Source organism: Blennius ocellaris (assembly GCF_963422515.1).
Source record: "Blennius ocellaris genome assembly, chromosome: 3".
NCBI classification, from domain to species: Eukaryota; Metazoa; Chordata; class Actinopteri; order Blenniiformes; family Blenniidae; genus Blennius; species Blennius ocellaris.
In genome coordinates, this window is record NC_137652.1 from 25574588 (window position 1) to 25589562 (window position 14975).

Consider the following 14975-nt stretch of genomic DNA (forward strand, 5'->3'; position numbering starts at 1 on the left):
CCACAAGCACTTCATAAAATTCTCATTATGAATACTATTCATTACAACCCATATAATAAAAGTAAAGGTTTAAAGTGTGATATGAACGAGTATGTGGCGCACCGATAGGGGGCGATAGACCGGACTGTTTTCAGTGAAGAGAAGAAGTGAGCTCCTGTCGAGGTTGCAGGATGAGCTAAATTATTGTACAAATACGAACATATTGGTGTTTACAAGAGCAGGACAACCAGCCCGCGGACATGCCTTTATTAATCAAGAACAGAGAAGTGGACCGCATAAGATCAACAGCGGAGCTGTACGACAGGAATCCACATTTGCAGGTTTGTTTCCACGAAGTGTGGCTCGTTTTAGCATCGCCGCCATTCACACTTTTCTGTTTTCATTTCATCAGTTAACCAGGAATTCTGTCTTTTAGATTGGGATTTCACTAGTGTAACTAACTACAGCTTTAAAATGAAAATACCGTAATAGACGACGCAGTTTTAGTTCTGTCATTAAATCGATGGCGAGCAAATAGAAGCATAATTAACTAAAATAAGATTAAATCTCCTGAAAACCTAAATATGACATCGTGTCGCCCTTCAATATTAGATGCGGTTATATTATTTGTTTTGGTCTGGTTGCCATGAAATGTAAAGATTGGGAGAAATAAAGCTGGTACACTTGTAAGAACTGTCTGTTATTTAAAGCAGGGGTGAGATTGTAGTCATTTCTGGTAGTAATTGTATAGTTTTGTGAAAAATATAGACAGTTTCGTCAAGTATACTCCACACCAGAACAAAGAAAAACTTTAAAGTTTAAACTCAAAGGCTATTATGATACCCACAGTCTTTACCCATTGGGCATGTCTCTGGATGGCATTATGCACATTATAGTGTGACACGTGTGTAAAATAACAGTTTCTTTCCTCTCGTACCACAGGATAATGCCAGAGCATTTCGTTCTATGCCGCTTGTTGACGTCGATCCAAAGTGCCTCCTGTACGTCCAACAACGAGAGTTTGCTGCAACGACGCCAGCAGACAGTAAGTAAAGCGACACGATTGATGTTGCAGAATCACAGCACAGCAAAGTTGCATCTCATGATACTGTATATCAATTTCGTAAAACACTTTCCAAAAACTTCCAATCTTATTAAATAATCAGTGGCACCAATGTTGTCAGTCAAGTTTGAAGGCGTGTATCACCAACAGAAATTCCACTGGGCTTTTGTTCCTCGACTCATTTGCTATTTAAAACTCACTGTTTGGACGATAACATGTCGGGTCTGATTTGTCTCAGATTCTGTTTCGGTCATTGGATCGGAGGATGCGACCACCTGTCATTTGGTCGTGCTGCGTCACACCGGTAAGATTCCCATTAATAGAATCATGTTGTATGCTTTTGTGTGAAGGTTAAAAAAAAAAAAAAAAAAAATGTTTGTTTTCTTAGGAAGTGGAGCTGCTTGTATTGCTCACTGTGACGGTTCCAGCACCTCTTCTGAAATCCAGCTGCTCGTGAAAGCGGTCATGTCACTGAGTGACGCCTGCAAAGAGGGCAGGTACACACACACACACACACACACACGCACACACACACACAAATACGCAATGCAAGTGTCTTTTTTAAAAAAATCGTTTCTTTCCATTCTGTAGACTTGAGCTTCATCTGGTTGGCGGATTCAACGATGAGTCAAAAACGTCACACAAACTCAGCCTTAACATTCTGGGTATGATTCCACAGTGCTGTGGCTTGATATGAACCAATATTTACTTTTTTTGTTCAAATGCATACATTTTTTTTTTTTTTTTTTAATCACTCTACAGCAGCGTTCCAGAACCAGGAAGAGGACGTTCATCTTGAAACCTGCTGCATCACAGGTAACCGTCAGATGTCTGTGAAGCTATTTCACATTGTTTACAATCAAACCTTCGTCTAAGTCGCCTTCATTTTGTTTGTAGAAATGAACGACGTTGTTGTCAATGGAACTCATAGACCCATGATATATGGAATAGGTGAGTGACGGATCTCCTGCGAACGGGGGGGTGGGGGTGGGGGGGGGGTTGCTGCTTGTCGTTCCACTGATGACACTGTGTATTTCTGCGCAGGTGTAAATGTTCGAAGCGGCGACGTGTTCCCCGCATCCTTTACTCATAAAGGTCCAGCGGAGGAGCTGCGATCAGCCCGGACCTTCACCGGGGGAGAGGTAGGAACTGTCCGTCTCATTCAACTGTGTTCCCCTTTATCGACTCAGGACACAGTCCCAAGAGACCAAACCACAACCAAACTGTATAAAATGATCGCTCAGTCAGACAAAGACATGGCAATTCCACATCACAAATGGGAACAAGGCCTGTCACTTGCTCCTGATGCCAACTTCTGGGCTCAGATATGCAATAACATCTACAGTATGTCTACAAATGCAAATCTACAACTGATAGAATACAAACCAATACACAGAACTCACCTCACAGGACAGAAACTCTCTAAATTCACCACAAACTCTGATACGTGTACAAACTGCACACAAAACACCACTGACGGCTACATTCACGCCATATGGTTCTGTTCACCTGTCTCACTTTTTTTGGAGGCAGGTGACAGACTCCCTCTCTGCCCTCCTGGACCCCCACATCACTCTCGGCTCACCACATGCTAAACTACTGCTTGTAGCCCGAACCATCGCCAAGGAAACCATACTCACAAACTGGAAATCAAAACATAATATCAGTATACATCAATGGAAAAATCTGCTGTCTGACTATATTATTACAGAACCTCAGTCAACACTCCCTGGATTTATGACAATAGAGCCTCAACTCCAAAACAAACTCATTCAATTTCTACAAAATGGATAATTTCACTTTTTTTTTTCCACTTTTGCTCCTTTCGGCCCATGTTACTATACAAACTATTTCCTTTCTCCTCTGTTTCCTCCATATACGTAACCAAATCACGCTTAGTATTTCATATACAAGCACACACACACACACATTATGTAAATAGTATTTGAGGTAAAGTATTGTTCATTTTCACACATATTTGCAATTGTTTACTGTTTTGTATTGTTTATCTGCACTACCTTAAATAAAAAAAAAAAAAGAAAAAAGAAACCAAACCAGAATACTTCAAATATTTGTTTTCTCTTCTGACAGATGGCTGAAATTTACGACTCCAGACAAGGCCTCGTTAAAATTGGCCCATGCACGTGGTCGCCTAATCTGGACATTGCCTTCTGGCTGCTCCAAAGTGACGCCACAATTTTAAAGGTAAATTTGACTCCACCGATGCTTTGCTCTGCTTTTTTTTAACGTTTAGAATTTTACACCGTTTTGCACGTTTTCTCACTTCCTTCATAAACGGTTTGAGCTGCACTCTGTGTACACCGGCTTTATTAAAAACAAACATGAGGACGAATGCTGTGATGCTATTGGTTGTATTGTCCTATGAAGCAAACTGAAATCAGCTGCAGATACGCTTCTAATTTCAAGAAGTTGTAACTCACTTGGATGAAACCATACAGGATGTCTCACTGAGGTTGTTTTTTTCCCCTAAATATCTTCTTGATTAATTTATAATGGCAATTGTAAATATTTAGCTTAAAAAGGTAAACATTTAAGAATAAGTACTGTATTTTCCGCACTATAAGGTGCACCGGATTTTAAGGTGCACCTACATTGATTGACATAATTTACAACTTTGTTCATATATAAGGCACACTGCATTATAAGGCGCATGGAATAGACCAGTGGTCAGCAACCTTTACAGCTCAAAGCCATTAGGTTACATTTTCCACTGATTCTAACACCCAGAGAGATGCACACACTTTATTTTGATAGTCCTACCTGCAGCCTATGCCAGGACGACACTACACACAAAACCTTCTTCACTGCTGGTTGACAACTTACAACTACCGGTAATAAACTAAACTACATGAACTAAGCAACAAAAACACAACACAACACAATTATTACCGACACCACAAACCAAATATAACCCCCAATAATTGCATTTAAAACACCACAAACAGAAACTCCCATAATTCATTGCAGCTATCGGCTGCACTGAGGAGCTCAGGATGCAAGGCATGATGGGAATTCATGTTTTGTGTTGTTGGAGGTTATTGTGGGTCGTTGTTGGGCTTGGTGTTGTGTTGATTGTGTTTATGTTGTGTTTTTGTTCCCCAGTTTAGGGAGTAATTATTTCATCTAGTTTATTTTGGTTTGTTAGAATGTTGGTGTGCAACCATGAGTGATGAAGGTGTTGTGTGGAGTGTCGTCCGCTCTGAAGGTCCAGTTGCAAAGTTGGAGTTGTCAAAATAAAAGCTTCTGGTTGTTCAGCTGTCAAATAGCAGTCTCCAGTAGAGCAATTCTTCCATATATAAGGCGCACCGGGTTATAAGGCGCACTGGCAGCTTTTGAGAAAATGTGTGGTATTTAGGTGCGCCTTATAGTGCGGAAAATACGGTAACCAACCGCACAGCATTTTAGGCCATAAATAAAAAATAAATACGTCATGAAAGGACTAAAATAATGTGCTGTTTAAACCCTCAAACTGGTTTTGACGGTTGAAATGACCCTCGCTCCCGATCCAGAATGTGATGGCGTCGCCGCGTTGTGTCTGCGCTGACGCCTTGTTTCCCTGCTGCGCAGTACCTGTCCACGTCTCCCGCGGCCGAACCGCCGCACTTCGTCCAGGGCATGAAGTCCACCATCCGTTTCCTCCTGGACCATCCCAGTCCCGGCAGTCTCTTCCCGGGGGGTCAGCCGCAGCTCTACCACCGGACCGCGGCGGGGGACTGGGAGCGGGCCGCCCCGTCCTGAGGCGCCCCCGTCCCTCCATGAACCTTCACTTGGTACCCGAACTGCTTTTTTTTTTTTCTTTTTTTTTGCCTCTCGGCTCAAAGGAAGCACTGTGACCTTTTCACCCGCTGTCATTTAAAAAAAAAAAAAAAGTGTCTTATCACAGACGGTAATTGTCATGCAATAACTCCAGACTGGTTTGACTTCCAACACTTGGTTTCCCCTCTGCTGCTGCAGGAAATCTGCACCTTATACAATCTGACGATAGATAGATAGATAGAAACTCTATTGTCTCTTCTTTAGTGAAAACAGAAATTAGTCTTCGACATGGCTTCCCACGATTATAAAACCCACTCACAAACAACAGATAAAAACAGTGTGTATTGAATGTGCGGTCCGTCAACAAGTGTTAAAAATGTCTCTGCTGACGTTTAAAAGTCCCGAGTTTCCTGAGCAGGTGGAGACGTGGTCGTGCCTTTTTGTAGACGAGAGTCAGCATGTCGTGTCAAATCTTTGTCCCCAGACACTGAAAACTCTGCACTTCCTCCACCAGCTGACCGTTGATGATCATCTTAAAATAATTGTACAGGATTAAAAAAAAAAACACATGCTGTGGTCGGCCTTTTAAAAAAAGTCCTTTATCCTTAAAGCCAATGTCGGCTGGACCTGGAGACCTTGGATTCCTTCCACTGCTTTCGTGCCCCTGGTCATCCATGTTTTGTTGTTATTTTGGAAAACTGGTGACCCGCTCAGTAGGGGGTGAGCCTTTTAATGTCTGTGACGCTTCCTCATTCCAGGTGCTGATGGTTTTTGTGATCTGAGGTTCAGGTCTGGGTTTGTTTGTCTCATGTGGATCTTTATGTTCAGTTTTCTATTTATTGATTTTTTTTTTCTTCTCCAAAGCATAAAAAAGGTTTATAGTAGAGTATGAAGACAATATCAAAAAAAAGTGAAATCAAATGTCCATTATTTATTTATTTATTTTTTACTGAAATTGACCCCCCCCCCCCCCCAAAAGTCTTAATTTAGTATAAATGATTTCAAATCTAAAAAAAAAAAAGGTTTCATAAGTATGATCAAATCGTTATGGGCTGAAGAGGTCAGGTAAAGGTTTACATTTACTGGTGAGGAGTATAATCTTATTTCGGCACTTTATTGTAAAGAAAATTCTCTTGTCTTTTACAGATTTATTGTTCTGTTCATATTAAAAATGCACCTTCTTGATGATAATGTTTTGTCATCATTTTCTCATCTTGCTGTACAATTGGCTGCAAATGTCTGTCTTTTTAACTGCATGTGTATTGTCATTTTTGCAAGAACTGACACGAGTTCCATAGTGACCAAAAAACAAAAAATGAATACAAGTAACTTCTTGATTTTGAAATGGTGGTTAAAAAAAAAAAAGAAGAAGAAAGATTTGCCTTCTCGTTGGTTGTTTGTCTGACATTCAGTGTAACCAGTGAACATAGTTGCTAAATAAATGTAAATGATCAAATCGATTGTTAAATGGTTGTATTGTCTTGAGTGAATGAAGTTTTCAAAATGGATAAACGTTTGTTTTAAATTTCTCCCGTCTCATTTCAGAAACACTTTGGTTTGGCGTACTGTGTCTTCAAACTCGTATGGCCAAATGAACTGGGATGTTTTTTGGGCTCATGGCAGGAATTTCAGAGCTCTCTAAATTGTGTTATATAAAAAAAAAAAAAAACAAAGAAAAAAGAAAAATACTTTCAACTTTTCACTGAAGTTGTTGTGACATGTTCTGCTCAGACATGATCGTCTTCATGCTAAAATGTCAGGTAAAGGTTTATGTGCCAGGAGCAATCTTGAAGGAGTAAAAATTAATTTGTGCACTTTATTTTAAACAAAATTCAAATAACTGAACTCTGTATTTTGTAAACCTTCCTGATGAGAGTGGATTATCATATTTTTTTCTCGCGCAGCTGTGCGATTGGCTCTGGATGTGTATCTTTTTAACTGCGTGTGTCATTTTTGCAAGAAATTGCACAAATTCAAGTGATTTTGACAAATTTCTCAATTTTAAAACGGTGGGTGGAAAAATAATGACTTATCTTTTTGATGAATTATTATTTGAGAGGTCTCTTTCTTAACAGTTTGATCCTGTGACCACCTCTCCTGTAATGTAATGATACATTAAAAATTGCAGGCTGACAGGCTATTACACTGCTTAAACAGATTTTAAAAAAATCAAGTTACAAAGTTCATTAAATGCCAATATGTTCATAATTTTCGCCTCTCTGTGTGGCCCCTATAATCACTTTGGTTCAGGTGTAGAAATAATTGTTTAAATGTCCTTCTCTGGGAACAGTTTTCACCAGAGGAACAGTTTTTTTTTGTTTGTTTTTTATAACTAAGAATCATCAGGAACCTGGATTTTGACGTAAAACAACCTGACTGCAGACTTCCAGTTCCGCCTTTTCAACGTCACGCACTTTTATTATTTTTTTTACGCAAAAAGGGGCGTAACGTAAGTTACGTAGGGAGCGACCCACCCGGCCGGCGGATCACTGACGGCCAGACCTCAGACGAACCGTGCAGCTGGACGTTACTGGACGAGTATCGTCCTGTAGTTTAACCTCCGGGGGAATCGTTGAGTGGAGTTGAAACGATTCCACTGTTCCGCTGATGACGACTATCGTGCTGAAGTCATCCCTCCCGGTGATGCGCAGACCTTCAGAGACAGAGGACGCTCCGTGTAGCAGCGTTTAGCTAGTCCACATTTAAGACGTTGTATTTATTTAACTTATTTATTTTAAACTTTCGAGCGGGTCAAACGATGCGACAGGCGTTCCTGAGGCAGGTGCGCCGGTTCCCCTGGGTCACCAACGTGGGTCTGTACGGCTGCCTGTTCGCCGGCGGGGACTTCGTCCACCAGCAGCTGTCCGGGAAGGACGCGGTGGACTGGACGCAGACCCGCAACGTGGCCGTGGTCGCCTTCAGTTTCCATGGCAACTTGAGCTTCTTCTGGATGCGCTTCCTGGAGCGGCGCTTTCCCGGGAACTCCGTCGGGATGGTGGTGAGGAAGCTGGTCCTGGACCAGACCACCGCGGCGCCCCTGGCGACCAGCGTCTTCTACACAGGTCAGCGGGCAGGGGCGGAGTGGAGGCTCCCCGGGGGTCTGGGGCTCCGGGGCAGGGGCAGTGTGGAGGCCCCCCGGGGGTCCGGGGCAGAGATACAATAGAGACCCCCGGGGTTAGGTATCAACCCCCCCCCCCCCCCCCCCCAAGGGGTGAATTGCTCAGAAATGTATTTTATTTTATTTTATTTTTGTATATTTGTTTTGTTTTGTTTTGTTTTCGTTTCAGTTTTGTTTCAGTTTCGTTTCATTTTACTTTATTAGCACTTCATCAACTTCTTTAGTTAAAACACGCTGCAAATGAAAGAAAAGAACACCAGCTTTTAAACAATTGTTAAACCTATGTAACAACAAAGAAATAATCCCCAAAATACAAATGTTACTTTTGAATCTTTTTTTATTTAATCTTCTTTTAATTATAGCGAATGAAAGGTAACAGATTTAAACAACACTTATACATACTGAGGTCATTTAACAAATACACACACACACACAACCCTGTTGTTGAGTGTGCTCGCCGTCAGCTCACGGTGCAACACAAAATGCATTCAAACAAACCAACAAAGACACAGGGAGACACAGGGACAATAACCAACAGCAGGGGACCAACAGGAACACAAAGCTTAAACACAAAAGCTATGGCGACGGCCAAAACAAAGCATTTCCCACAATCCCCTGCGCAGCTCCCTCAGTCCACTGCGGTCGCTGTCCAGGAGACGTCCTCCAGGAGACGTCTTCCAGGAGACGTCCTCCAGAACGCCAGAAAGAAAGTTTTTGTATGTCTTTGCTAGACATTGCATGGATGCCTTGTGAATCTAACACAAACCTCCTTACATTACTTTTGTAAACATTTCGTATATAAGTGACAGTTCAATAGAATGATTCTGGGTCAGTGGAGGTCCCAGAGGTCCAACATCTGTCTAAAGGAAATCAAAGTGCAGTTTGATGAAATTTTAAACAAATCTAGTTTTAGGAGTTTGGTTTTACTTTTTTTTGCATTTGAAAGCATCTGACAACCTGCTGACCCTCTCATGACACATCACACTGAAGATAACCGACACAACAAACATTTCAAGCTGTTAAATCATGAAACGATGTGACGAATTCTTCAGTTTCAGTCAAAGGTGCAACAAAACAGCTCTGACGGCTTTTTTTCTACTGCAATGACAGTCAGTTTGTGTGACATGATCATAATATCGTCGTCATTATCTCTGAGGATCTGTGGTTGGAATTGACTTTATTTTGTAGTAGAGCTGCTACAGCGCAGCTTCACGGGCGATTCACAACAAATGACTGTAGTTTCAAACGCATATCTTTGAAAAACAGACATTTTCAGGAGTTCATAACAAATCCACAGTGGCTCTAAACTCGAGGTTCAGTAAGTGTTTAAGGTGATGTTCACTCATTCGGTACGTGATGTCGAGGAATGTGTTTCAGTTTCCAAGATTACCTGACAGAGATTGTGTTGAAAATGAAAAAAAAAAAAGAAAAGCTTGGGGTCAGTTCGTTGACCCCAGCAGGCTGGAGCAGTAATGGCTTAAGGTCACTGGGAGACAGTGTGAACTGTCTCCCAGCCTGCTAATGGTTAACCTCTGAGACTGATCGCATATCTGTCAATCTGTAACGTGACACCGGCGCTGGCGGCGTCTCACTGGAGCCGCAACGACCAGCCGCCGCTCATTGTGTTGTCAAAAGGACTTTGACTCGTAGAGGTCACATGAAAGACGTCCGGAATGTATTTATGTTGTTGTTGTTGGTTTTTTTTATTAAATAAATTAAAAAAAGAAGAAGATTGGCAGCCACATTACAGTAGTTGTGCTGGAAGTACAAAGCTTAACCTTCAAACGCCAGAAGAACAAATTATGTAACATTGTTACAAGTGTCGCCCTCTCGTTCCAGGTCCATGTGAATTATTAACCTTTCCTTTGGCAAGTCAAGCGAAATATTAATGCTACAAAATTGTGCAAAGTTGTGTTTAAAGAGGAACATTTTTTAATTTTTTTTATTTTTTGCATCAGAAGCATGATCTCTTGGTTTCCATGGTAACAATTTTTTTTCTGTGGTGTTTTTACTGTCTGTGAGAGACTGAAATGGTAAAAACCCTCATCTGTCGTCCAGGCGTCAGTTTCTTGGAGGGTAAAGACGACATCTTCGAGGACTGGAGGGAGAAATTCCTGAACACATACAAGGTGAGTGGAGCGACTTTCTCTCCTCCGCACTCGTTTGTTGGCGACAAAGACCGACTGGCTTTATTCGTCTCTTCTTTTCCAGACTGGACTCATGTTCTGGCCCTTCATGCAGGTAAATATTCACCTTTTGTCTGCAGCCGATCGAGCCGAGTCGCAGTCGGACGACGCGATTTGAAGATTGAGAGTTGGAGAGTCCGTTTTATTTTATTTTCATCATGAGATATACAAAAAAAACAAAGATACAGTGAGAATGAAAAGTTATCGTGCTAAAGAAGCTTCAGTCCATCTGTTTTGCAAACCATCTCAGAAAACAACATGAAATTCAGTAAATAAACATGAAAATGTCTGATTGTTTCTCAAAGCTCCACAAATGAGTTCATTCATATAATCAGAGATGTGTTGCATACGGCAGTGAATCTTTGGTAACTGTCTCAATGAATGAAAGCTTGTTTTTTTTTAAACAATATTTTTATTGAACTTTTTTAACACAAAGTATTCAAACAAAAACAACTATACAAGCAAAAAACCCAGCTTAAACAGTTAAAATCAGACATCTTCAATGAATGAATATTTATTACCATTAAGAGTCAACTTTGCATAATTATTCAGAAAGTTTGGAGGGTCAAGAAATGTTTTCAAGCACAACTCAGACTAGAAATAAATCTGATTAGAGTAAACCCCGTTAAAAAAAACAATCTCTGGATGATTTTGTGACTACAGAGGAGACGACCTCCGTCTGTACAGAGAGACATACAAAACCGTCCCCATAAGATGATCCCTTTCTCCAAGATAAACGTCTTTAACGTGACCAACCTTCCAACGAATTCAAAAAGACTGAGATCACAAGCGTAATAGTTTTGCCAACATGCGACAACAGAACAGTTCTAACAATGCAACTTCCTTCAGTTCCTGAACTTCGCCTTGGTGCCCCTGTACCTGCGGACCCCCTTCACCGGCTGCTGCGCCTTCGTCTGGGCCACCTTCCTCTGCTTCTCCCGGCAGAGCGGCGACGGCACGGCGGCAGCCGCCATGGCGTGGATGTTCCCCTCTAAAGAGGGCGAAGCAGGAGCCACAACGGAGAGCGCCGAGTCCAAGGACGAGACGGCGGCGGCGGGAACGGGAACACCTGAACACACAAAGTAACACAGCCCCCCCCCCAGGTAGAACACGGGGTCCGACCGGCCGCCGTGGCGTCTCACTCAGGAGCTGATGGTGCACTCACACTGCCGGGACCACAGGTTGCAAGACGGCGCTCAATATGACACGAATGCTGCGCCTGGTGTGGAACGTCTATGCAGTTTTATTTGTTGTTGTTTTTGTTTTTTACAAATATTTAAACACCAAAGCAGCTCAGCAGGAACATCCCAACTTGCCGTTTCTTCTCACTAGTTATGAGATGTCCTGTGGGGGGTGCTCCGGGAGTACGGAGTCCGGGGTCCCTTGTTGAGGGCTGTTCGGTCTTTGTATTCCCGGAGCAGGAGTCTGGTTCGCATTGCCGGCAGTAAGTCGGACCTGTTCCCAGTGCACGTTGGCCTCCGGCAGGGGTGTCCTTTATCACCGGTTCTGTTCATCATATATATGGACAGAATTTCTAGGCACAGCCGGGGGCCGGAGGGGGTCCAGTTTGTGGACCACAGGATCTCATCTCTGCTATTTGCAGATGATGTGGTTCTGTTGGCCCCATCAAGCCTGGATCTCCAGCGTGCATTGACACGGTTCGCAGCCGAGTGTGAAGCAGCTGGGATGAGGATCAGCACCTCTAAATCCGAAGCCATGGTTCTCGACCGGAAAAAGGTGGCTTGCCCCCTCCAGGTCGGTGGAGTGCCCTTGTCCCAAGTGGAGGAGTTTAAGTATCTTGGGGTCTTGTTCACGAGTGGGGGAAAGATGGAGCGTGAGATCGACAGGCGGATCGGTGCGGCATCTGCAGTTATGCGGACGTTGTATCGGTCCGTCGTGGTGAAGAAGGAGCTGAGCCAAAAAGCGAAGCTCTCGATTTACCGGTCGATCTTCGTTCCTACCCTCACCTATGGTCATGAACTATGGGTCATGACCGAAAGAACGAGATCCCGGATACAAGCGGCTGAAATGAGCTTCCTCCGTAGGGTGGCTGGGCGTACCCTTAGAGAAGTTACGGAAGGAGCTCGGAGTAGAGCCGCTGCTCCTCCACATCGAGAGGAGCCAGCTGAGGTGGCTCGGCACCTGTTTCGGATGCTCCCCGGACGCCTCCCTAGGGAGGTGTTCCGGGCATGTCCCTCCGGTAGGAGGCCTCGGGGCAGACCCAGGACACGCTGGAGGGACTACGTCTCTCGGCTGGCCTGGGAACGCCTTGGGGTGCCACTGGAAGAGCTGGAGGAAGTGTCTGGGGTGAGGGAAGTCTGGGCAACTCTGCTCAGACTGCTGCCTCCGCGACCCGGCCCCGGATAAGTGGTAGTCGATGGATGGATGGATGGATGGATGAATATGAGGACTTTAGTAATTTCAATGCTCTGATTCTACATTAAGAACACAGAGGAGCTGTTCACACTGTAATAACTCTTATTTCCACCGTGTGGAGTGGCAGCTAAAGCATCTGCCGAGGCTGCATATATATATGTATATATATATATATATATATATATATATATAAAATTCAGCTTCCGTACATCAAGTGCCAAACAAAGAGAAACACAGGTACTATCTATTAGATTTACCTTCATATCGGTACAAATTCAAACGGTTTCTAAATCTTTGGATCCGCAGAATCATTATACTACTGAAAACTATTTTGTTTAATGAATACTCGACTGTTTGTCTCAAAACATCCATTTACTTGAACGTTGCAATGCTGCCTGCATTTGTACTTTGTGTTCATCTCATGTTCAGATTCCAGGGAGCGGCGGTCGACCACCGCTGACTGATTAACGCGACGCTCACACACATTTACATTTTTGATTTGCCCATAGATGCGCGCGTGCGTGTGTGTGTGTGTGAGACTTCCTGCCTCTGTGTTTTACCTTTGAGCAGCAGGCCTCTGTTTTTTGCCGCTGCGCCTCCAGCAACCCTGCGACCTCCACCTGGATGAAGCAACTCCTAGACTGCATGATTTTCACAGTGTGAATCATTTCCCTTCTCTCATAATATTACAGTGACAATATCCTACTGAGAATTCCTCCACCAATAATTCACAAAATTGGTCCGGGAAGCCTGTTTACTTGAACGTGGAAATGTCGTCAGCATGACTTTGTACATTGCTAATGTATAACTGTGGGTTTCTTCCCTTCCTAAAGCGCCGTGGAGTAACTTATGGGAAACTCTGGAAAACTGTTTCGGACCTTTCAGACCTCCTTTGGTTTGTGACGTCAAACCGTTTTTTCCCCCGACATGGGTCATTTTAATAAGTACAATGCTGCTCAGCGCAAGAATGTTTTCATGGGAACAAACTTCCCCGTTTCATAAATCTTTAATCGTTTTTTTTTTTTTTTTCAACGTCACAGGATCGAAGTCGAGTTCTGCTTTTCTGGGGCGGTTAACCCTGAGAAATCGCCGGTACTTCAGCATATCGCTGCGTCACACTGCACTGAATGAACACTGCGGATATTATATAAGTGTGTGCAGCAGCTGTCTTGTCACTTTTATCTCATCGTTTAGATCAAATATCATTTTAGCGTTTGAGTGCTTATTCATAATTTATCATTCCCTCGAATGTGTTTTGATATTTACTGGTCTGAAATGTCAAATCAGTAAAGTTGTTAATAATACAAACCCACTGAAATGCTGGTGTGATACTGTAGCACAGTGTGAAATGTCTGACCCACTTATTTTTGGCTGTTTTTTTTCTAACCCCCCCAGAAAGATCAAATAACAGTTTTCATCTCATGTTTGCATCGGTTGTAAATAAGTGTGGTATATATAGATTATATTTATTGTGGAATTAATAAATTAATAAAAGTCTTGATTCATTGTGTTTACTGAAGCGTTTACAGCCACACAGCAGGAATCCGTCACCTCTATAATAAATTATCTGGATGTGCCACATCCATCATTTTTTGTCCGTCAGAAGTGTGTTTTGTCCGTTTTGGCCAGAATGACTCACTCCTTTGCATTAGTTATCGTGATGGATGCGGCTGCGCATCCGTCACTTGTGGGAATATATAGAGTACAGGGCGTACCGTGAGCAATCTGCACTGTTTTAACTCTGCAGCTTGGTTTCATTCGTGGCCTCAGACTGTGCTCCCCTTCAAACATCCAACTTCAAAAGATGCATATTAATAAAGCTGCTTCTAAAAGCAGCAATGCTTCAATACACTGCAAACATCTGTCTCATCCAGAATTCCATGTAAGCTCCAGGGACAGGAGGATGGTGCAAACACACACACACGCACACACACACACACACACCGAGGGGTAAGTTATACTTTTACACTTAAAGTAATCTACAACCACTGCACCACTGTGGCCAACCAAACAAACATCATTAAATTTACTTTAAAAAAAATAAAATTGATTTATAAAATTTTTTTGTGGACATTTGTTTTCCCTTTTACAACAAATTAATATTTTCACCAGTGTAATTTTAGCTTATTATACGTCAGAGTAACACAATAAATCCAAACTTAAATATTAAGAGAATATTATTTATTTTCCATATGTTTACAACATAAACCCTGTTTATTATTATTATTGTTGTGCCTATTGTGCAGATGCACAATGCAACAGAAATAGAACTCTTACGGACATTTCACTGTATTTTGCATCACACGGTTTCATTAAAATTGGCTGTGCATTTTCAGTAGTTTGGTTTTGTGAAAATATCGACATTTCCATGACATATATGCTGCGGAACAACAAATAAATACATTTAAAGTTTCAATTTAAAGATGTTTATGGCAACTTATTTGCAGTCTGGTCCACTCAAGGTGAAACTGGACTG

At 42.5% G+C, this 14975-nt stretch overlaps 2 protein-coding genes across 3 annotated transcripts; both read left to right on the forward strand.

Annotated features, from left to right (window-relative positions):
• Positions 1 to 160: 160 nt before the first annotated feature.
• ntan1 (N-terminal asparagine amidase) lies at positions 161 to 6196 on the forward strand. 2 transcript variants are annotated; one of them, XM_080520523.1, is made up of 10 exons: positions 161 to 320; positions 922 to 1024; positions 1281 to 1346; positions 1431 to 1539; positions 1634 to 1707; positions 1805 to 1858; positions 1940 to 1993; positions 2087 to 2184; positions 3134 to 3247; positions 4631 to 6196. In XM_080520523.1, exons 1-10 carry the CDS (start codon positions 240 to 242, stop codon positions 4799 to 4801), a joined length of 924 nt encoding a protein of 307 aa, XP_080376649.1. In that variant the 5' UTR covers positions 161 to 239; the 3' UTR covers positions 4802 to 6196. The 2 variants fall into 2 exon arrangements, with proteins under 2 accessions (XP_080376649.1, XP_080376650.1); XM_080520524.1 differs by lacking the exon at positions 1940 to 1993.
• Positions 6197 to 7577: 1381 nt separating this feature from the next.
• Positions 7578 to 12959, forward strand: mpv17l (MPV17 mitochondrial membrane protein like; the record flags this gene model as incomplete). Its single annotated transcript, XM_080516222.1, has 5 exons — positions 7578 to 7881; positions 9996 to 10066; positions 10149 to 10178; positions 10973 to 11154; positions 12929 to 12959. 5 exons carry the CDS (start codon positions 7578 to 7580, stop codon positions 12957 to 12959), a joined length of 618 nt encoding a protein of 205 aa, XP_080372348.1.
• Positions 12960 to 14975: the final 2016 nt, after the last annotated feature.